We start from the raw sequence: 22,873 nt of genomic DNA on the forward strand, positions 1-22,873 counted from the left end.
ATTTCTTTTTCTTTCTTTTTTTTTTTTTTGGAGACGGAGTTTCGCTCTTGTTACCCAGGCTGGAGTGCAATGGCGCGATCTCGACTCACTGCCAACCTCCGCCTCCTGGGTTCAGGCAATTCTCCTGCCTTAGCCTCCTGAGTAGCTGGGATTACAGGCATGCACCATCATTCCCAGCTAATTTTTTGTATTTTTAGTAGAGACAGGATTTCACCATGTTGACCAGGACGGTCTCGATCTCTTGACCTCGTGATCCACTCGCCTCGGCCTCCCAAAGTGCTGGGATTACAGGCTTGAGCCACCGCACCCAGCCTTATATTTCTTTATTTTTTATATATACAGTAAATTTTGTTCCCAACATGCCAGAATATATATATATATATATATATATATATATATATATATATATATACACATATAAAGTCTGCCTGAGCAAATCAGAGTGTTCTTCAAAATGACATGAAAATCTACTGTCAAATGATTAGTTTGATATTCAGAAGGTAGATTATTGACAAAGAATATGAAGAATTGACAGGAAGAAAACGCGGGCTGGAGGATGGGGGAGGATCGAAGAGAAAAAATTCTGGGCATTTCGCATCCACCTAAAACCAGGGAAATGGAAGCAAAGTTACCAGATGAAACCTGAGGCCTGAATCCCTCTGACATTCCTACTCCTCACACTTAAGTGCAGAGGCATGAGCCAGTTAGCAGGAGTTAGGAGAGCCTCAAACTCAGAGGCCTTTGCACATCACAGCAGGCACTATTGCTTCTGGGCAGCCAAGGAAGTCAAACTGGCGGCCTTTCTGGGAATTTGGCTTGGCACGGGCATTTGGTACCTCACATGCTTCCAGAATTTGGAATTCAGGGATTGTTTATTGGCAGTGTGGTCCACCCTCCACTTGATGGTCCCCTGCACTTTCATCAGATGCTGGAGAGAGTCCTGAAGTGCCTCAGCCTGCAGCCCACCCAGCTCGTTCGGAGCCTCCATCTCAATAAGAATCACCTTGGAGTCGTTCAGGATGAGGGCACTGTGCAGGGCGATCTCCTGCTCATAGGCGAACTCCTTGCTGTGCGTGATCTGAGGGGTCAGGATGAAAATGTGCCGCCGGCTCTTTCGTATGTTGGTTTCCACTGCAGTGGCTTCATCTAGTCATACAAGAAATAGATCAGATTTCTTTTTTTTTTTTTTTTTTTTTTGAGACGGAGTTTCGCTCTTGTTACCCAGGCTGGAGTGCAATGGCGCGATCTCGGCTCACCGCAACCTCCGCCCCCTGGGTTCAGGCAATTCTCCTGCCTCAGCCTCCTGAGTAGCTGGGATTACAGGCACGTGCCACCATGCCCAGCTAATTTTTTGTATTTTTAGTAGAGACGGGGTTTCACCATGTTGACCAGGATGGTCTCGATCTCTTGACCTCGTGATCCACCCGCCTCAGCCTCCCAAAGTGCTGGGATTACAGGCGTGAGCCACCGCGCCCGGCCTGATCAGATTTCTTATCAGTCTAATGCTTTGAACATAAACATTCTGAACATTTAAAAGTCTTATTGTTATAATCTGGTGTGAGATTCTCTGACATCAATCAAGTCACTTATTCAGAGAAGTAGAAATATACATGGATAGAGAACCCAGTTTGTTCTTTGTGCTCCTTTCATTCATGAGAACATTAGCCCCAATGTCCTCTGTTCATTTCCCAGGTAGCTTAGTCTTAACTAAAATAGAGTCCTTCCAGGTAAGTGCGAATGTAAAGATATTTACTCTATTGTCCCCGAAGATTTTTCTAGTCTGGATTAAATCAGCTTCAACAGAGATTAATGGGGGTGAGGTGAGGCCAGGACTTGCTTTCCTAGAGACTTTGGTCAATTTTGAGGGACAAGGTTTCCTGCGTTGTACTTTTTAATATGTGAGTTAAAATTTTAAGCTATTTTAAAACATATAAGCAAATATACTAAGAAGATAACATGTATGTAATGAAGCAGAATTCTAAATCTTTAAAGACATTAATCTCTGTTGTAGACGTTGATTTAATCCAGACTAGAAAAATCTTAAGGGACAATAGATCCCCTACCCATTCAGTGTTTATACACCATAGACTCCATGACGATTCCAATTAGCTCTAGGTGGACTTAGAAAGAACATGAAACATCCAGTCCTCACTGCAACAGGAGAAAGCACAACCATGAATAAAACAACCTAAGATATTCTTACATAGTGATGGCTGAGGGAGTGCAGATGCATGAGGCAGGCCAGCTGAGAAGAGGTACTCCCACAGGGAGGAGCACAGTGGCCCCGGAAGCCCCACCTGGAGGGGCAGGTATATGACCACCCTCTGACCTCCTGGCAGTGCCTCCCATTGGACAAACCCAGCCTGGAGCAGAGGACAAGGGAGCAGATGGATTCTATGATGATTAGCCAACCAGGGCCATTGGATGGAGTGGTGGTGCAGAGAGGATTTTTGATGGGGCAAAGGCAAGATAAGTTGCATGAGAATAAACACAGTACCTTGTTCAGTCATGAACTTTTTGAAACGAAGAGTGAAGTTTGGTGTTGTTTTGTTGGGTTTTGTTTTATTTTGGTTGAGGAAAGGTCAGAGGACTTACATGGATGGAAGGAAGCAGAAAACCATTCCAGATTAGTGTGTTGACGCATGTTTAAGGCAGCACAAGGTTGGGTGTGAGAAAGCTAGCATCTGGGTTTGGCTGGGAAGAAGTGTAACTAGAACTTAGGTGATTGGAATGAGAAAGAAGAAATGAAGAGCTTGTGGCCAGAGGTGGCACATTGTTGAGCTCAGAAACAACAGGAGTCCCTGCAGGTTCTTGAGTACACTTGCAATATGAAAAGAGTGTTTGAGAGCATTACTCACTACTTCTACCTACATGGGTGACCAGTGGGAGAATGGAGGAAGAAGAGGGCCTCGAGAGAAGAAATGCATTACATACTCCTAAACTGTACTTTTCACAAGTCTCTTGAGCCATTATTGAGGCTATTAGCATTCCCAGATATTCCAGGGTAAACTAAACTGAATTCACCTGTTGTTCATATCTTTACATCTATAAGCTTGTGAATTCCTCTTCTTAGTAAGATATGAGTTTAAAATGTAAAACTGAACATTTACTTTATTAGGATTAGGCACTTGATATCTGAGCCCCATTTACATTCCAAACCCTTCCTGATCTTAGAAATTGGAGAAGAGTTCATGAGGAGGGTTCATAGGTACTGAACGTAAATGTGTGAAGGGAAGAGAAAAACAACTACTGAAATCACAGGTGTTGTTATAAAACTGTCAAACGTATATAAAATTGGGTAGGAATACTAAGAAACAGAAGTTACAGCTCTATTTGTTTTCGTGATATAAATTTGCAAATGTTTCACCAACATAAAGTCATGAAGACTCTGAGTCCTTTAAAGATATTTCAGCTACTGTCTATGGCTACCAGAACAAAATTCTTCAATTTTTACGTCCTTTTTCAATCTTATGAACAGAATTTAAAAGTGGCTGAGTTATCCTGGTAGGGGACTGAGGAAATATAGTAGAGGTGCTGACTTGCTAAGTCCTTGAAGCAAAGGACTTCTGACTCTGAATTCACATCACTGACATTACTGTGAAGGTTTCATCACCAGGACGATGATGGGAGACGAAAGAGTGAAGGATGAGTGTCTGCTTCTGTATACCTATTTAAAATTCCAGTCTTAAGTCCTGAGGTAGTAAATGCCATTCCAGATCCAATGCAGGGATAAGGTCACTGTCCCTAATGTATGTTGATAGCTTTACCTTGTCCAGGTATCAGATCTCTCCCAGAAATGCATAAGGTATAGCCACATTTATTTTCAAGAACATCAGGCAGAATCTGGTGAACAAAGTACTCTACAGGACTGGCCCCATCTGTACCAGTATTGTAGTTCCGTGGGTAGATAACATAAGCATCGTAGATCTTTCCATCTGAAAATGAAAATAAGAAGTACAACTTCTGACTTGATTCTAAAAATTATCGCTGGACTCTTAGAAGACATTCCTCTGTTCATCCTCCAAAATATTCTAGACTCAAGAGACGTTGACAGCAAACCACTGCCACAAAACATGATTAGGAAATAACAGTCTTCATCCCAAAGCTTTTCTCCTTTTTACTGTTACAGACTAAATAACAAAAGAGCGGACAAGGGCCTGTCCAGCATAGTTAAAACCATCTCGTCAATTTTGATTAATAATCTATGAATAATGTGCATGGTCGTAGAGAGGGATCTTCTTCTGTGTTGGATAGACTTCGGTTTCATCTTTAGTTTCCCAATACTCCCCTGAGAAAGTGAAAAAATCCAAAGCTAATGGTAGCAAGGGCATAGAATTTTTTAATGCATCTGAATTTCTCACAAATCAAACAGCTCCTACTTGAGTCAATTGTTTGAAAAATTCAACGTGTATCTGCCTACAAACGAAAGCATGGGGTTTGTATCTAGCAGACAGAACTGACTCCTTCTGTGCACATACTTATGTGCCTGGGTTAGATTTTACAGGTCAGGGTTTCAGGTAGAACACATGTGCATTCTAATGGACCTTTCTAATCTGCTCACATCTGGAAAACAGGAACAATTTTGCTACTGTGTTTAATTTCATAATGTCTTACCAACACATTATGAAGCACATTATGTCTTACCAACACATTATGAAATTTACACCTTTCTGTGCTTGGGGCAGATTCCGTTATTGGGAACTGAGTAGGAATAGCAATCCTATCAGGGAATAAGTGTGAGCTGTTGAGATGAATCTGAGGGCCATGAGGAGTTACAGAGCAGGATGGAAAATGGCCTCTAAGAAAATCAAACAATACAACTCATTGATAATAAATTAGCAAGAAAAATTGAATCTGAGTTTAGCAGCCTAGCTATTGAAAGATTAATAGACAAGTACCCAACAGTTATAATGGGACTTTTTCTTTGGAAGAAAAACTTGGTATTTGCCACTTACCATTCCTAGTCCTGTAAGGCTTAGCTATGCCTCTCCAGAGTAAAACAGCCTCAATCCAGAACATTTTTAGGATGATAACCAGGACGTTGATTAGTATTAACAATCCACTACATACTGCAATTATGCAGTAGGTGCTGTTTTTATGATCAACTATTCAAAAGATAGGGGAAGGAGAAAAATGATTATTATTACTACTGAAACAAGATAAATAAACAGACACATGGATGCTGGCTTCCCTTGGTAGTACAAGAGTTTCACATAAAACATACCCACTGGGAATTATCATGGCTGCTTTAAGAACCAGGACATTCACATTTATTGAGCTGCTACAACACATCAGGCTAGGCATTACAGGGAATTCTCAAGGGCAAAAGAGACACTTGTTCACTAAGATGGGAGGGAAAAGCATGATTTTAGCTGGTAGAGAATTTTAAAAGGAGAGCTTGCTGCATGCAGGACTGGAAAAGAGAGACTTTCTGGAGGAGGACGAGGTCCCTGAAAGATGAGTAAAATTCAGAGATGCAAGAGAAGGATATGCGCACCTGGGCAGAGAGAATGCCATCAACCTAAGTGCAGAGATGGAAGTGTGCTTTCTGAGAAATTGGAATAACCCACATTGGGGAATTGGTGGAAGATATGATTAGAAAGTTCGGTCAGGGCCAGGTTCTGACCAGATTTGAAACCCCAGCTAAAGCGTACTGCCTTATCCTGAAGGTCACAGAGCACTGGAGCTTCGAGCAGTTTTCCCATGAGATTAATCTGATGGTAATAGAAAGTTTGCTGCTGTTCAAAGAAACTATGGGCACTTAGAGAATGGAGTGTGGTACTTGGGAGGCAGAGGGTTGTAACTCATGCAATAATGGGAAAGGAAGGGACAAGGCGGTGTCAGGGCATTAAGAAGGCGTCAACAGGTCTGAGATACTTGGTGTCTCTGAAGGCTTGGTGGTGTAGGATATTGAAGAAGTAGCAAGAGTCACCTAAGTGGCTAAAGCGTCTTTGATAAAGAACTCAAAAGTCAAAGTACTAAGTTCTACGTCCTACCCATACCCCATACTCCTCTCCTGGTGAACATCACTCAGCCAGCACTGAACTGCATCCTCGTACTCCTTGCTTCACAAAATGCAGATGCAACATGCATATGCACTGATGAATGTGAGAATGAGATTTGCTGATAAGGTCCTTTTCCATCTTGAGTCTCCACTTATGGGCTCCCAGTTTTGAGACAGAAAAATCACTGGCCCATCTTCATGAATTCCACCACAACCTCTAATAGTGCATCAGTTCTCTCAGTGACCAGCAGTATGAAATCAAGAATTATCAAGGTGATACAAGTCAAAGTTGGGGGAAAAAAAGTGAAAATTGACAAAGAGTTTACTGCCATCGGGTTAAATAATGAAAACTCTGTAAATAAATCATTCCCACAGGATTCCTTTCCAAGTCACTCAGTCTAAAAATCCCAGCTGGATGCATAGAGGAGTGTGTACTTCCTGTGGGGATTGCTGGGAAGTAACTATGCTAGTGGCTGGATGCTTCCAAGTGGAGGAAAGAAATTGATCCAAGACATCAAAGGAAGTCTTCATAAGCGCAAAATATTTTATAAAAGTATAGGTTATTCAGGTATGTAATTCACTAAACACTACTTTCTGTATACACATATAAATAAGAAAATGCTGGCTGTGTTTGAATCCTTGCTCCATAACTGTGGTATTTGGCAAATGATTCAACTTTCTTTGCCTTCACTTCCTCATCTATAAAATTAGATAATAGTAACAGTCTCTCCCTCATGAAGTATTGAGAAAACAAATGAGAAAGTTAAATGTAAAATAATTAGATGAGTCCTGGTACATAGGAAATAATGAATGTGTGTACTGTTATTATTATGAGCATCAAATGTATATTTAGTAATAGTTAATAAAACAGGGACATAGGCCTGTTAAGTTTTTGTTCTCTTAAATTCAAGAAATGCTATAATTTCAGAAATAAAAAAGAATTATTGTGACAACTCAACAGCAGTAGTAATAATTTTTGTTTAATTTATGCAGTTGCTGAAACATAGTGTAACCATGTTGATTTAAGGAAAAACAGATGAAATACAAATAAGCTAGAAGGAGCAAAGGCACTGAACACCTGCAACATAAAAACAATTCCAACACATAGGTAACCAAGGATGTTAATCAATGATAACATAGCAAAGCAAAGCATGAGGACACAGGGCAGTGTGGCTGGGCAGGCTGGATGGATGACTGCAGGGTCCATGGGGCCCATCACCACCCCAAGTGTGGCCTCACATAGCACCGTGATGGGGTCCACAGCCTTCCTGGGGTGCCACACTTATCACTAGCAGACACCAGAGACCCACAGAACACTACGGCACTTATAGCCGTCTACGTGAGTTATGACTCTTTATTTTATGAAAAACTTACAAATCAGGGGTTAAAGTCAAAATTGAAACAAGAAAACCCCACATACCACCTCAGGCAGAGACCTGCTATGTGATTCAACCATATTGGGTGTCCCCTGTCCCCACACCCCAAACGTTTCTCCTCCTGTTGTGCCTCTCTGTGTGTATCCAGATAAATCTGGACCCTATCACACGTATGGGTGGGAACTCAGGGTTTAACACTCTCTTTGGTTATTTGACAAGCACATTAAACAATTTCTACATGGTTGTACAGCCCCTAAGGAGGGGTAAGAGTAAAAATATATTTCTCTCTCCTTCCTTTTATATGGGATCCAATGCTTCCTATAGAAAACAGAATGTCATTGCCAGGAAAAGCAAAGAATAAGTAAGGAAACTGACAAGTGATCAGGAGTGAACTGCCTGGAAAGCTATTTTCCAAGACAGCATTGCATTCAGAGACACAGCAAGGGAGTGGGGAAGGATCAGTCCACCTCTGCGGGAGGAGCACTTCATCTCAGACGTTGTTTCATGCTGTCTGGACATGGTGATAATAAAAAGCACAATGACTTGTAGTTTTGAAAACTCTGTAGACAACATATCGCCTTCTTGTGTGCACCCAAAAGGGATCAGTCTCTCCACCCTGCTTTGGCTATTTGTGACGCCACCAATTGTTGTATATAGATAAAAGAATGTTACATTTAAAAAGATTATATAGTGTCTGAAATTAATCCAATGACGATTCATCAGTTTTATATTGTCCTTTTATTGTGTCATATTATAATAATGTTATCAAAAACGTGCTGAATTCAGAAAAAAAAAACTATAGGGAAGTGATAAACAATTTGGCTTTCCAATTGATGTGGAAAGTTATTCAATTTACCAAATGTAAATATGAAAATCGTATTTTGTTCTATAATTAAGCCTTATAGCTAGAGAACTAGAAATGTACTCAAAAAATATTTTGCATCAATAACTTGGTTGTGTATTCATTTACTCAGTCAACAAATATTTAACTGAGTACTTGCTAGCTGCCAGGTATTGCACTAAGGACCTAAAGATGAATGAGATGATGTCCCTGCCCTCATGGAGCTTGCAGTCATGTTGAGCAGACTGTCAAACAGATTTGAGTAAGGCAATGTAACCAGTGCTATGATACAAACGGGATACTGCAAGAGGTTCTTGGAAGGTGTGTTTACCCCAAACTAAGGTCCAAGAAAGCCTCCCTGGAAGAGGCAGTACCAGAATTGCATGGTGAATAACAAATGCAGGAAAGAAATGGGCTGAGCTAGCAGACTTCCCATGTGTTCCACCTATGTTTAATACTTTATACAGTTTGACAATGATAATGTGTGTGATGTGATTTGGATCTGTGTTCCTGCCCAAATCTCAGGCTGAATGGTAATCCCCAGTATTAGAGGTGGAGCCTGGTGGGAGGTGACTGGATCATGGGGGTAAGCTCATCATGAATGATTTAGCACCATCCCCTTGATGCTGTCCTTGGATTGGTGAGTGACTTCTCGTGAGATCTGGCTGTTTAAGTGTGGCACCTCTCTCTTGTTCCTGCTTTCACCTTGTGAAGTGCCTGCCTTCACTTTGCCTTCTGCCATGAGTAGAGCTCCTGAGGTGTCCCCAGTAGCAGATGCTGCTATGCTTCCTATACAGCCTGCAGATCCATGAGCCAATATAGCCTCTTTTCACAGAAATCACCCAGTTTCAGGCATTTCCTCATAGCAATGCAAGAATTGCCTAACACAGCATGTCTCATGTTAGAGTAGCACCTAGGATTTTCTCACTGAAATGGCAGTGGTTAGATACTTCCCCTTTTTGTTCACTTTACCGTCCTCACTAACAAAATATGTATTCATTATGACCAGAAAAAGGTATAGAAGGGACCATGCTTACAACATGTAATAGAAGTTATCCCAGAGCACAAAAGAACACATCGAGTTTACTGTTGGTGCATCTTCTTTCACATACAGTGAGACAGGAGTTCATGAAGTCAGAAAACTAGGATGACCAAAGAAGCAGCTGAGTGTTCTAGAACCAACGACAGAGAAAGGGCGGAAGGAGGAGGAGCTTAAGCAGCAGAGAAGCTCCCAGCAAACAGAAACAGTCTGCGAAGACCAGGTCGCAGCAGCATCCGAAGAAGAGAAGCACATTTTACAGCACAGTCCATTCCCATTGTCTTGATGGATCTCCCGGTACCGCACTCCATTCTGCTTAACACTTGCCACAGAAACCTCAAGTGACCAAAGTCTCAGAAACACTCCTTACTTGGATTTTTTCTACTTAGTCTTATGGTGTGCCTTCTCAAACCATGCAAATTCAGGGCCAGACAGTCGTACTGCAGCAATAAATCCTCTTCCTTCATGTCAGCTATTCTTAAAACCATGTTTAGACAAGTCATCCCGTCGCTGAAACTAAGAAAACAACCCGTTAATTTTAATGCCTACTTTGTAGGTGCAAACTGTGTGCAAGGGGAAGGCGATGGTTCTCTTTGATATAAAAATACCTTTGATTTTGCCCTTCCTCCTGTTGAAATCTTGCTTCACCAAATTCTGTAATACTTTTCCCAGTAATCTGCCACAGGACGACAGCCAAGAACTGAGTGCCTTTTCCAAAACAAGCAGAGCAAGTTAGGCTTGCGTTTTTTCCTAGAAGGGAGTAAGAACATTCACCAATAAAATTAACTTCTCCAAGTAGCGTTTTATCCCATTTAACGTAAAAAATATTTGCTAAACACTTAGTATGCACCCTGCCAGGACCTCCCTCCCTCCTCTCTAGCACCTTCCTCTTTCTATGTCCTCTCTTGGCTCCTCCCTGCTCCCATTACCTTCATTCACCCAGCTGGGTTTGAAGCTCAGCTCCCACTACGCTCTCACCGGCATGGTAACGAACAAGGCAAATGACTCTGGCTTCACCAAATCCACATCATAAAGGATTTCTAGTAAAATGATTGCCTTTTCCCGGAAATTAGACTTTCCTTCCAACTGCTCTCTTCCACACCTTTCTCCTACAGAACTCTTCTTCATCTCTCCATAAGCTACCTTTGAAGATAAATGTGTTTTACCCAACCCAGCTACCATTGCCCAGAATGAACACTCTACAGCTCTCCATCCCAAGCTCTAGGATAGAGATAAAGATGAAATTAAATCCATACATGAAAGCACCATGAATTACAATAAACAAGCAATTGCTGTGCCTTGGTTCCCAGTGTTAGCAAGTGCCTGGGGCAGGTGCTTCCAGGGATGTCACCTCACTTACTCTTCAAGGTTCTTATGCTAATTGCCTGACGTCCCCTCAAGGGAATTCAGAACAGGCGTCATATGGAAGGATTTTCTAGGCAATATTTACAGCATTCTTATGAACTTTCTTACCAATTTCCACTTCCTTTGTTTCATTGTGTGGAGGAGCTCTGATTACTGGAAACAAAGAAAAGCTTTGCTCATCTTAAAGACAAAAAGAAATATAAATATTAGGAGAGAAATTGAATGGTTACCAATATATAGGTTGTATTTCCATATTTCTATTCTATTTCATAGCAATGTTTTTCAAATTCTTCTGACAGTAACCCATAATGACAAATACATACACACACAAATGAAACAGAAAAGCATTTAAATAAAACTTTCTTTTACTACCTATGATGCTCTGTAATATTTTTATTCTCTTTGATATCACTAAAACAAATGCTGCTGCAGCCCATAAAACTAATTACATGAAAACTACAATTCTACAGCATAAGAATAAGACTACAGGGAAGATTTCAAAAGACCCATGAAAACAGCAAATGCATGAGTCCACAGATTTGCTTGCAGTTCTCCATTAGGATGGCCCATCCTCAGTGAAATCTTCCCCATATGGAATTCTGCCTCCCATATGGAATTCTGCCTCCCGTGACGTGACCACTGTGGCTGAAAGATAGGTAGTGTTTGTGAAGGGGCTGCTGCAATCCTCCATCCCTTGATGCTCATTCATTTAAAGAGAGTGTGATTAATGACCACTGCAGTGGTTGATATTAAACAGCAACAGGCACTGATAGGAGTACAGTCTGGTGATGCTTATTTTACAGTGGTGGAGTACTGAAAAAACTCCAAAACATTTTCTCCAATATTGCTTTGCCCTAAAAAAAAACTGTCATACGTCATCTATGTCTGTAGATCAACTTGTGCTAAGAAGACCCCAATTCTTTGTTGGACTGATAAGCTATGATTGTGATGTATTTCTCTTAAATAGGCTTGTATAAAATTGAAAATAACTTGGAAAAAATATCTTTAGAATGAAGTGACCGACTTGAGGCCATTGATGATGTTGAAAGTATTGTGAACAAAGATTAAAAATCACTCAACATTTATGTACAACATAGTATCCCATCATAAGTCTTCTCATTAAACTTGGAATCCAATGAGTATTAAAGATTAAATTCTTTTTTTTTTTTTAATTTGCAGAAATTCTGATTCCAAACTGGGGGGAAAAAAAGTTGGTTTTGCTCTCCAAATAGTTGTAGTATCATTCAAAAAAAAAAAGTAAGTTAGCATTCAGATTGCTTTATCTTTGGAAAATTAAGTCACAAAGAAGAATAAAGAATAATGTGGCTTTGAATTAGTAATGTAATTTCCCCTGAAATTTGTTAAATCTTGATAGTGTATTCAGAAAATTTCTTTGCATCATAGTTAAGAATGTATAAGATAAGACAGAGCAGGAGGAAGTAGGAGGAGGAGGGTGAAGTACAAGAAACCCAACCAGAAGGGCACAATTGGTCCCACTTTGACCTCTTTCCAGTATTCTGTCTTGTTAAAGTTGGTAGCTTACCCTTGACCGTGAAGGACCTTGTCGCTGTCACACTATAGTTAGCTCCATTTTCATTGTGTATAAATTTACAGGTGTAATCACCTGCGTCCTCAGTCATCACATTATCAATGACCAAAAATGACTTGTGCGCCCTGTACCTTGACCCTTGAAGAGCCTGACAATTCTGAAATAAGAAATGTTCCTTTTTAGTAATTCTCCACTTGTATTTACTTATTTATTTATTAATTCATTCATTTAGAGACAGAATCTTTGTTGCCCACGCTGGAGTGCAGTGGTGCAATCTGGACTCACTGCAACTTCTACCTTCCGGGTTCAAGTGATTCTCAAGCCTCAGCCTCCCAAATAGCTGGGATTACAGTTATGCACCAACCATGCCCAGCTAATTTTTGTATTTTTTTATAGAGATGGGGTTTCATCATGTTGGCCAGGCTGATCTAAAACTCCTGACCTCAAGTGATCTGCCTGCTTTGACTTCCCAGAGTGCTGAGATTACGGGAGTAAGCCACTGGGCACAGCCACTTGTATTTATCTTAACTGTGTAATTTTCATCTATTTCCTCCCCAAATTTCCTCTTACCTTAAACCACTCAAGAGGTGCTGTCCAATTGTAGAGGTCAATTGTAGGACAATAAATTTTGGAATTTTTTTCTGATCCAGATACTGTTGAATACATCAAATAATCTGGAATGTTGCAATCTGGCTGCTTTTTATATATGGTGACATTTGCATATCCGGTCATATTAGATGTGGGACTTTTAAAATAAGTCAGACAATTAAGAGTCACTTAGCATTGTGAAATAACTTCACCTAAATTTAGCCTTTCCTTAATATTGCTTTTCTTCTTAAAAACCATCAATATAGATAAGGGTTATTTTCTTATTTAAAAATAAACATTAAAATCTAGAGTTTAAATACTTTTTTATTACACTTGAGGTAAAAACAGCCCCCACGATAGCGCAACGATGACTTCTTCACCATTTATTCATACACTACATCTGCTGTAATCCTGTAATCCCAGTGTAATAAAGATATTAGTATTTATTGAGTTTGCTCTGTACCAGTGATGATCAAGAGCACTTTTCACACATTACCTTAGTTTATTTTCACAATAATGCTTTGAGATGAATTCCATTATTACATGATATGTATTTTACAGGGAAGGAAACTGAAGGTGCAGAGAAGTAGCTTGCTGGCATCACACAGCTAACTGGAGGCAGGGCATGAACTTGACGCTAGTCTAACCTCAGACCTAGGCCCTTAACTAACACATCCTGCCTTTTGATGTAATTCATTTGACATTCTGTGTGTGACAAATACGGTCACAAAATCAAATTTTTTGTGAACAAGAGTAAGTAATTTGTAGGCACACAATCTCATCAGCCTTCTGTTGCTTAACTTAAAGGTTAAAAGCATTGGTCTCCACCCCTTTTCACCTACCAGAGGCCCCCTGAGACAGAAAACATCCACGTTACTATTTTCTGTGCTGGTTTGTTCTTAATTCCAGCTAAACATGAGCAATTATTCTCAGATATCTTGGTCACTAGGAAAGCTAGGTTTTTCTCTAAGTCAGCTACAAATTAATCCCTGCAATTATAAATCCAAATAGTTAGCTCGAAATGAGCTAGACCTCAACCTGACAGTATCCCTAGAAGTTTATCCAAATCACTTTATAAATTTAACTGTTCCAGAAAGGACTAGGGAAGGAATGAAAGCAAGGGCAGCTCAGAGGATCAGCTATTCAAGAAAGGTGAGCAGGCTGACAGAAGATGGGAGCTTTCTGCCTAATACCTTCTGACAATGCAGGTGTAAATACCAGAATCATCTACTTTGGCTGGTAGAAACTTAAGAAGTTGGCCTGAGGCGAACACGTGATTTCTTTCCTGGGTAGGAATCCTTTGGTTTGTTTGTGTGTAATACCAATCCACTGTGTAACTAGGTTTTCCTTTTCTAGGACATCTCACAATTAAAGCCTCATTTTCCAGGCCCCACGATTGTTTACCTGCAAATAAAAGATATAAAGACAATCCTAAAATGACCAAATGAAAAGCTTGCAATTTCTATCCTCTCAATATTTTCTTCCAGGATTAAATTTAGAAGCCGGTCATATACTGTGATACTTTGGGAAAAAAATAAGTAAATGACTAAGATCTCTTATGAAATGTTAATGTATTAATTTGGAGCTAAATCCCCCACAGTGTTCCAATGGAAAAGCAGCCATCTCTATCTAAACGAACTATATGTCAGTCAACAAACACCTACAACACCTCCCATGTGCAGGCACCATGTTAAATTCTGATGCATATGAATATGTATAGCTAAACTTATGATATATACATTACAAAGAATTTCTTCTGATAGATCTGTAATGAAGAATGGTTGTACAAAAAATACATTTTTCAGTTTACAATTCGACTGGAATAATTGGAAGCAAGTGACTTAAAACAAGGTGAATGTTCTTAAACTTATATAATTTATAATAATTTAAATTATAGTTAAAAGGCAATACTTACTAAACTTCGCTGCTGTGGAAGACATGACAATTGTGAGAATTGCTAGGATCCAAAGCCCCATTCTCTGTTTATCAGTCAAGAGCAAGTGTTGGTAACTGGTTGTTAAGATTACTCCAGATGAGTCAATGGCATATGATAGTGAGGGTCACCATGTATGAGGCAGTTGATGATGCTCCCTAAGACAGAGCTGAGAAGAGTAGCCTGTATCTCAACTGAAAAATAAATTAGACAAAACCATAAACAGAATTTTTATAAGCTATGATTTTTACTTTCTCAATACCACCCAGGAGAATGAATTAATCCGGCATGTATTTATTAAGTACAAATCAATTTAACAGCAGGTTTCAGACAAGCAGCATCGGATTTATTCTTATGGAAGCTTTTGGTCATATAGTTCTTACAAGGATCATGCTATTTGACAATTATCATGCTACTTCACAGTTATATTTTACCAGTCTCATGAGAATGTCCTGAAAGAAACTAAGAAGGAAGGAATATGAGTTTCTATTTTTGAAAAATTAAATAAAATTCAGTAGACTTTAGAAAATACATTGTATCATGTGAAACCACAGACATCCACACAGGCTGGGGGCAGCATGCTCATATAAATAGCTCTCAAACAGACACATGTGCAAGCAGTCATCACAAAACAGCTAAGGGGTAGCGAAGTCAGAACTAGACTAAAGCATTAGCCAATTAATTGCCCTATTCTCAACCCTAACCCTCAAACATTTGTTCCTACTTCAGCTTGTTTCCAGGAGTCACAAAACGCTGTCTAAGAATAGCTGAAGGTCTGTGAATAATAATAAATATATTTATTTTTTTCTTTCAGAAAAAGAATCATTTACTATATTACGTGTTTTCTTAAAATATCAGGGGAGGAATAGAACCAACATAGAAATTTACGAACCTAAGAATAAACACAATCATGAATTATGAAGACTTTCCTTATTGCAAATTTTAGATAACGAATTGATGCTTACCCAAACTGAAAGGCAGAGGGGATGAACTTGGAGTCGGTGACGGAGCTAAGAATAGTCTCCAGCCTTTGCAGGTCCCTCCTCATAGGCTACCCACTCTCTTTTATTTTAAAGGGAAGACAGTCAAAGACATCCTGTAATTTGCCACTCCACCCATCCTAAAATTTGATTTGTAGCCAAATCCATGACTTGTTCAAAAATGCTGATGCATCGTGTACTAAGAATTCTTGATGTTGACAAATAAATATTTAAACATAAAAACAACATTGAGTAATGCCTTAAGAGGAAATAATTGAATCATTTCCTCCCATTTTAGCATCAGTTTCAGGCTGAATCATAAATAATGCTTCTTGGCTGTGCCCTCATGTTGGGACACTTTCAGTTCTAAATGGTCTTGACATCAGGGGCTGGAGGCTGCCTTTCCAGATACTCCTTGATAACTCATTTGGTAGACACCACTCAGGAAAGCTCTGCCAGCCTCGGCAGCATTGGTGCCAGGAGTTTCAAAAGCAAAGATCGGGGAGAGGCAATATGAAGTAAGAAGCACTTTCTGGAACTTAAAATTGCTCTGTCTAGGGTCCAGAATGTGACTTCACTCCAACCCAAAACAGTTCCAGCTCCTTGGATTGAAAACCCAGTAGGGCTCTCAGCCTGGATGGATAAAACAAAAAAGTTTTTCTAGAGTGCAGAGAAAGCAAATGGGGCTGAGAGGGCTGCGACTAAGAAGCTTCCCTCAAGGGAAATGATGATGAAGGAGCCTCAGCTCTTCGGCTCTATGTACAACAAACTTCAAAAGCAAAATCTGATTTTAGCTATGCGTCATTGTGATGACCCTATCATGAGTAAAGTCAACCTATTAAATGATGTTTAAAAGTCATCACATCTCAGAAGGATTCAGGAACTAACTTCAAACCAATTTAATACTATAATGTTAATAGCTAACCTTTCTTTAGAATGTCCTCTACGCCAGACACAGTCTAAGTGATTTACATATATTAATTATTTCATTCTCACAATCACCCAATGAGGCAGGCACTTGTATTATGATGCCCATTTTACAGACAAGGACACTGAGACACAGAGAGATTAAGCAACTTGCCTATGTCACTTTACATGAAGAGGCGGTCACAATTTGAATCCAAGAAGGCTGCCTCTAAAGACTAGACAAATCACAGACTCCAACTGCCGCTGCTTGTGGAAGGTCAAGAAAGGAGGTGCTGCAAAAGGGGGAGTTCTCAGTACATTTTTTGAGCCAGCATCTTTGCTCCTCACAGTGTCTGGAACCACTCTTGAACCCCTTATCTGTCAGGGGTTTAGTCAGCCTTTGGGTGTGTGTAGCAGCTCTGAGAGGAAGAGATATACAGTCCCTTGACCGCTGGGAGATTGATCCTGAGATGTTTGCTGTAAATTAGAGGAATTAGGTCTGCACACTGTTATTCTTGACCTACTTGTGGAAGTTCGTTTTATCAAGATTTTATTGCAGTTTTGGTATGAGATGACAGCCAGGAGCCAGCGAGTCTGCCATGTTGCCTGTGGTTCCCAAGGGCTGCATGGGGTTTGTTCAATAAAATAACACAAACTCAGAATTGTTTTATATTTGGTATCCCAAAACATCTTTTTAAAACATGTATTAAGTGTGAGCATTCATTCATTAAACTAGGTCACATGAGCATTGGTTTCTCTGTTTTAAAAATAAGACTTCAGTCAATTTTTACATCATAATGATGAAATTTTGCAGGAGTATTTATTAAAGTCAAACTATTCCTGTAAAATAATTGTCATTCATTTGATAATTAAGACCTTTCATTCAAAGTGCAATACTGTGTGGTACTTATCATCAATATTACTCAAATTTTAGAGATAAAAATAAAAACTCAAGGATAAGACTGGTTAAGTAATTTGACCAAGTTCACCCAGTTGCGGCTGGGATTGAAACCAGACTTTTGAACTTCAAAGCCAAAGTTATTTTTCCCCTAATGTCAACTAAAAAAGAGAACATCCTTTATACCAGAGATTAGAGTGGCAAAGCTTTTCTTTTTATAATTGGGACTGGGTTGTTAAAATAAGCTAGTCTATATTTTCTTCTTTGAAAAGAACTAAATCACTTTGGCTTTTCACTACTCAGCCACCGTCCAACATAACAAAGAGTAGCAACTTAAGACAAACTGTGAAAAGGCAAGGACTTCTAATAAATGAATAAAGCAAGAGATTTTACATGCTCATACATTTCTACCAACTTAATCAGAAATCTTCCAGTGTCTGCTTGTTTCTCTGGCAAACATCCTTTTGCAGACATCTCAAAACTACTCTCCCTTTTTCAGATCAATCTCATGGAATCTAACCTCTTTTAACTGGATTTTTCTTAATTTTGTTACAGTTTTGAAATCTATATGTGCATGTTTACAACCTACTTCTCTTATATATCCACTAAAAACAAAAACAAAAACAAAAAAACAAAAGAACAAACAAAAACGTATGTTTTGAGGGTGATAGCTGCTGGTCTGTGGAGGGTGACATTCAAATACTTTCTAACTTAGAACGTATCTTTGAAGACTTCTTCATTTGACTTAGTCAGCTATCACACCCAAATGTAAAATGTCAATACCCTAATACACTCCAGAGCTGTTCATGTGTGGCCTGGTCTTACTGTAAACCAGCGGCAAAAGCCAGGAAATTTGATCACATTTTCTAGTATGAATTTTAGTGAGTCAGGCTCTCATTCAGAAACTCTCAAAATAAGCAACGGGTGGATTTTTTTTCCCGTGGTTTCATTAGAGGACATCTGGGTGCCATTTTTATTCTTTTTATTTTTTTCTTGATGAAAATGTTTGCAGGACCTGCAGTGGATGGGACAGAACTGGAATGGCCCTAGGTGGCCTGGCTGGGGCCTCTGGAGAATGTGCTGCCCCCCACCACCCAGGTCCGTTATCTGTGTCACCTTGGGCAAGGTGCTTGTCTCTTGGCCACACTCCAAACTGTAGGCCCACTCAAGGCTCCACTCTTTCCCTCCAAACTCTCTCCTTCTTCACTCAATCCTCCCCTCCAAAAACCAGAAGACCAGTCTGAATGGTTATTATTAAAAACTCAAAAAACAGCAGATATTGGCATGGATGTGGAGAAAAGGGAATGCTTATACATTGTTGCTGGGATCGTCAATTAGTTCAACTCTATGGAAAACACTACGAAGATTTCTCAATGAACCAAAAATAGAACTACTGCTCAACCCAACAATCCCACTACTTCTCTAAGGAAAAAAAAATGTTATATAAAAAAGACATCTCTCCACCTCTACTAGTATGTACAGTGCATCACCCTTCACAATAGCAAAGTCATGGAACCTACTTACATGTCCATCAATAGTTGACTGGATAAAGAAAATGTGCTGCCTATTTCCCACAGATTACTATGTAGTCATAAAAAGAGTGAGATTATGTCCTTTGCCACGTGGATGGAGCTGGAGACCATTATTCTAAGTGAACCAATTACCACATGTTCTCACTTACATGTCAGAGCTAAACAATGGGTACACATGGACATAAAGATGGAAACAATAGACACTGGGGACTCCAAAAGTGGGGAGGGTAGGAGGTGAGAAATGAAAAATTACCTACTGGGTACAATATTTGCTATTTGGGTAAGCCCAATCCCCACCAGTATGCAATATACCTGTGTAACAAACAAGTATATGTACCCTAGAATCTAAAATAAAAAAAAAAAGAAGAAGAAGAAACCAGCATATATTTGAGGACCAAGTGGAATTAACAAAAGCTTCATGTGGTCAGAACAGAACTTCTGATCTCCTCCAGCCTCCTTGCCTCCCTTGCCCCTAAGAAAAACCAGTGTCTCCCACTTTCTCCTTATCTCAATGATGACAACTCCCTGAATGTTGGCTCAGATCAAGACTCCATTTATTATTGACTCTTCTCTTCTTCACACATTGCACATAGAATCCATCAGGACAATCTATGTTTTCGTCTTCAAAGGGCACCCTACCTGCAACTACATCTCTCCATTATCATGGCCACCATCCTTGTCGAAGCCAGCATGGTCTCTCACTTGGATTTTAATAACTGCTTCTAATTTGCTGTCCCTGCTTCCACTTGTACCCTCTTTAGTCAGTTTCTAAAACAGATACTCTGGAGATTCTGTTAGAACCTAGGTCAAATCAAGGCGGCCTCCAAAGTCTTCCATCTCACCCACAGGAAAAGCCAACACCTGTAGAGCAGATGGGAGGTCCCCCGCACTGGAATACACAGATCGCCTCTCTGTCCTCCAACCCCGTGTCTTCCTTGCTGTTCCTCGAAGGCACCAGGCATACGTTGTTCCTTCTGCTTGGACAGCTTCTTCCTGGTACTCACAACTAACTTACCTCCTCCAAGTGGGCACTCGGATTGTACATTCTCAATGAAACTTAGCCTGACTACTCAATTTTCTGTTCTTTTTTTTTTTTTTTTTTTGCTTCTCATTTTTTAAAATTGTGCTAAAATTTACATAACATAAAATTAACTAATTTAAAGTGCACAATTTAGTGGCATTTAGTACATTCACAATGTGGTGCAACCACTACATTTTTGGTATAACCCCACACCTATTAATGTGAAGTCCCCATTCTTCCTCTTCCACCACAAACCCACAGCCACCACTACTTTGCTTTCTGTCTCTATAGATTTATCTATTCTGAATATGTCCTATAAATGCAATCACACAGTAAGTGCCCTTTGCCACTGCCTTGTATAACTTGGCATAATGTTCTCAGCTTTTGTTCATATTGTAGATTGAGTCTGTACTTTATTGCTTCTAATGATTAAATAATATTCCACTGTGTGTATGTACCACACTTTGTTTATTCATTCATCCCTTGATGGACATCTGGGTTGCTTCTAGCTATTGACTATTTTGAACAATGCTGCTGTTGGTGTTCAAGTATTTGTTTGAATCCCTGATCAATCAATTTTGAATTGCAATGTCTCCTCTCCCCTTCCCCATCTCCTTAACCTGCTCCAATCTTTTTCTAAGGCATTCATCACTGCCTAACATTCTAGTTGTGCATCATGTTTATTATTTTGTTTTATCCACTGGAATATCAGCTCCAGAAGGCAAGATTATTTTTGTGAGTTTTGTCTATTGATACAGCTCATGTACCTGGAAGAGCACAAAGTAGGTGCTCAGAAATATTTATTATTATTATTATTATTATTATATTTCTGAGGCAAGGTCTCACTTTGTTGCCCAGGCTGGAGTGCAGTGGTGTCATCATGGCTCACTGCAGCCTCCACTTCCCAAGCTCAGGTGATCCTCCCAACTTAGCCTCCAGAGTAGCTGGGACCACATGAGCACACCACCATGCCCAGCTAATTTTTGTATTTTTTGTAAAGACAGGGTTTCACCATGTTGCTCAGGCTGGTATCAAACATCTGGGCTCAAGGGATTCATCCACCTTGACCTCCCAAAGTGCTGGGATTACAGGCCTGAGCCACCGTGCCCAGCCTCAGAAATGTTTATTAAATGAACCGATACAAATGACCAGGGGGTGGAATTCAGAATCTGAGAAATAAAGCTTTTGTATCTGGATCTGAACAAGAGTAGTCTACGTTTTACCGTGCTCTTACATCTCTACCCCGAACCTCTCTGCCTTATTCCTTTTCTCTCATGGGAAGATGAGACCTGAATCACCCTTGGGAGGTCCCACGGGAACTCCTGGGCCAAGAAGAGATGGAGCATAGAGAGCCAGAAGAAGCTCTGTTGACTGCAGACACAGAGGAAAAAGAAATGGGCTGGTGGCCATGTGAAAAACAGCCAGCAGTCTTAACAGTTTGCACATGTGAAATGACTAAATCATCACTAAAATCCCTTGAAGACTAATCATTTAAGCCGTTACATGATTTATCATTTACTAATCACACTGACTCTTGCTTTTGCACACAGGTCTGCATTTGTCACCCTTTACCTAGCTCACATGCATCTCCTTTTGTCCTGAGGTCAGTGTAACCTTATTTTCCCAGCAGCAGAATCAGCTTCTAAAGCTTCAGCGGAAATCTAAAATATATCTGAAAAATCAAAGTACTGGGAGTACCCAAGACGCGGCTAAAGAATAAGAACAGAGTCGGAGAATTACACAACCTGACCTTAAGACTTAATACAAATCTTCAGATCAAATAAGTCTTCCTCTTCCACCACAAACCCACAACCACTACCAGTCTGCTTCTGTCTCTATGGATCTATCTATTTTGAATATTTCCTATAAATGGAATCATACACTAAGTATGAAAACACCACTGTTTTCATTGCTGTAACTTTAAGACTTAATATAAGAGTTACAATGGTGAAAACAGTCTGGTGTGGGCATAAAGATAGACATATTGATCAAAGGATTAGAAGAGAGAATCCAGAAGTAGACTCAAGAATCTACAGTCAATTGATGTTTGATTGAAGTGCCAACATAAGTTTATGGTGAAAAACACTGAACACATAATGATGGAAAAATTCATTGTCTATACGAAAAAGCTCTACCTCACATTATACACAAAAATGAAATAAAAATTGATTATATTACATAGCAGAAAATCTTAAAGTTGAAGTAGGAACGTATTTTTTAAATGGATACAAAAATCACTAATCATGAAAGAAAAATCATAGCTTGGACTTTATTAAAATTAGAAACTTCTCTTCTTCAAAGACATCATTAGAATTTGAATAGACTAAGCCACAGAATCAAACAAAATACTCATAATTTGCACATCAGATGAAAGACTTTTATCTATACTTCATAAATAACTGTTACAAGTTCATATGAAAAAGATAAAATAGTCCAATTTTTTAAATGAGGAAAAGATTGAACTGATATTTCACAAAAGGAAATATATCAATGTCAAATAAGTACAGGACAAATGCAAAGTTACTAGTTATTAGAGAAATGTAAACAAAATAACGATGAGATTCTATTTCATAGCTAATAAAAAGACTGACAATATCAAATTTTGGCAAGGATGTGGTACACCTGGAACTCCGATGCATCACTGATAAGAGTGTGAAATTATACGATGACTTTGGAACATAGTTGGGCAGTTTCTGATTGTACACTTGTGGTACGCTCCAGAAATTCTTCTTCTGGGGATTTAAATAAAAACTTATGCGCACAAAAAGATTTGTACACAAATGTTCCTAGCAGTTCTATTTATATAGCCAAATACTGGAAACAATACCAGTGACCATCACC

The 22,873-nt window shown here is 39.5% G+C and overlaps 1 protein-coding gene across 4 annotated transcripts in view; it reads right to left on the minus strand.

Annotated features, from left to right (window-relative positions):
* Positions 1-406: 406 nt before the first annotated feature.
* The window catches only part of IL1RL1 (interleukin 1 receptor like 1), a 34,850-nt gene continuing 12,383 nt past the window's right edge, over positions 407-22,873 (minus strand). Inside the window, exons 1-12 of one of the 4 annotated variants that reach the window (XM_074400609.1) lie at positions 15,661-16,279; positions 14,678-14,889; positions 13,956-14,166; positions 12,745-12,919; positions 12,169-12,331; positions 10,734-10,805; positions 9,869-10,010; positions 9,631-9,776; positions 4,956-5,105; positions 3,768-3,935; positions 1,004-1,146; positions 407-602 (exon numbers count right to left, since the gene is read on the minus strand). In XM_074400609.1, coding sequence (XP_074256710.1) covers positions 474-602; positions 1,004-1,146; positions 3,768-3,935; positions 4,956-5,105; positions 9,631-9,776; positions 9,869-10,010; positions 10,734-10,805; positions 12,169-12,331; positions 12,745-12,919; positions 13,956-14,166; positions 14,678-14,738 — 1,560 coding nt within the window. In that variant the 5' untranslated portion in view covers positions 14,739-14,889; positions 15,661-16,279 and the 3' untranslated portion in view covers positions 407-473. Of the gene's footprint in view, positions 1,147-3,767; positions 3,936-4,955; positions 5,106-9,630; positions 9,777-9,868; positions 10,011-10,733; positions 10,806-12,168; positions 12,332-12,744; positions 12,920-13,955; positions 14,167-14,677; positions 14,890-15,660; positions 16,288-22,873 lie in introns of those variants that run through there. The other 3 variants (XM_074400602.1, XM_039462697.2, XM_039462702.2) reach the window with 3 other exon arrangements.

Source organism: Saimiri boliviensis, chromosome 1, assembly GCF_048565385.1.
Source record: "Saimiri boliviensis isolate mSaiBol1 chromosome 1, mSaiBol1.pri, whole genome shotgun sequence".
NCBI lineage: Eukaryota > Metazoa > Chordata > Mammalia > Primates > Cebidae > Saimiri > Saimiri boliviensis.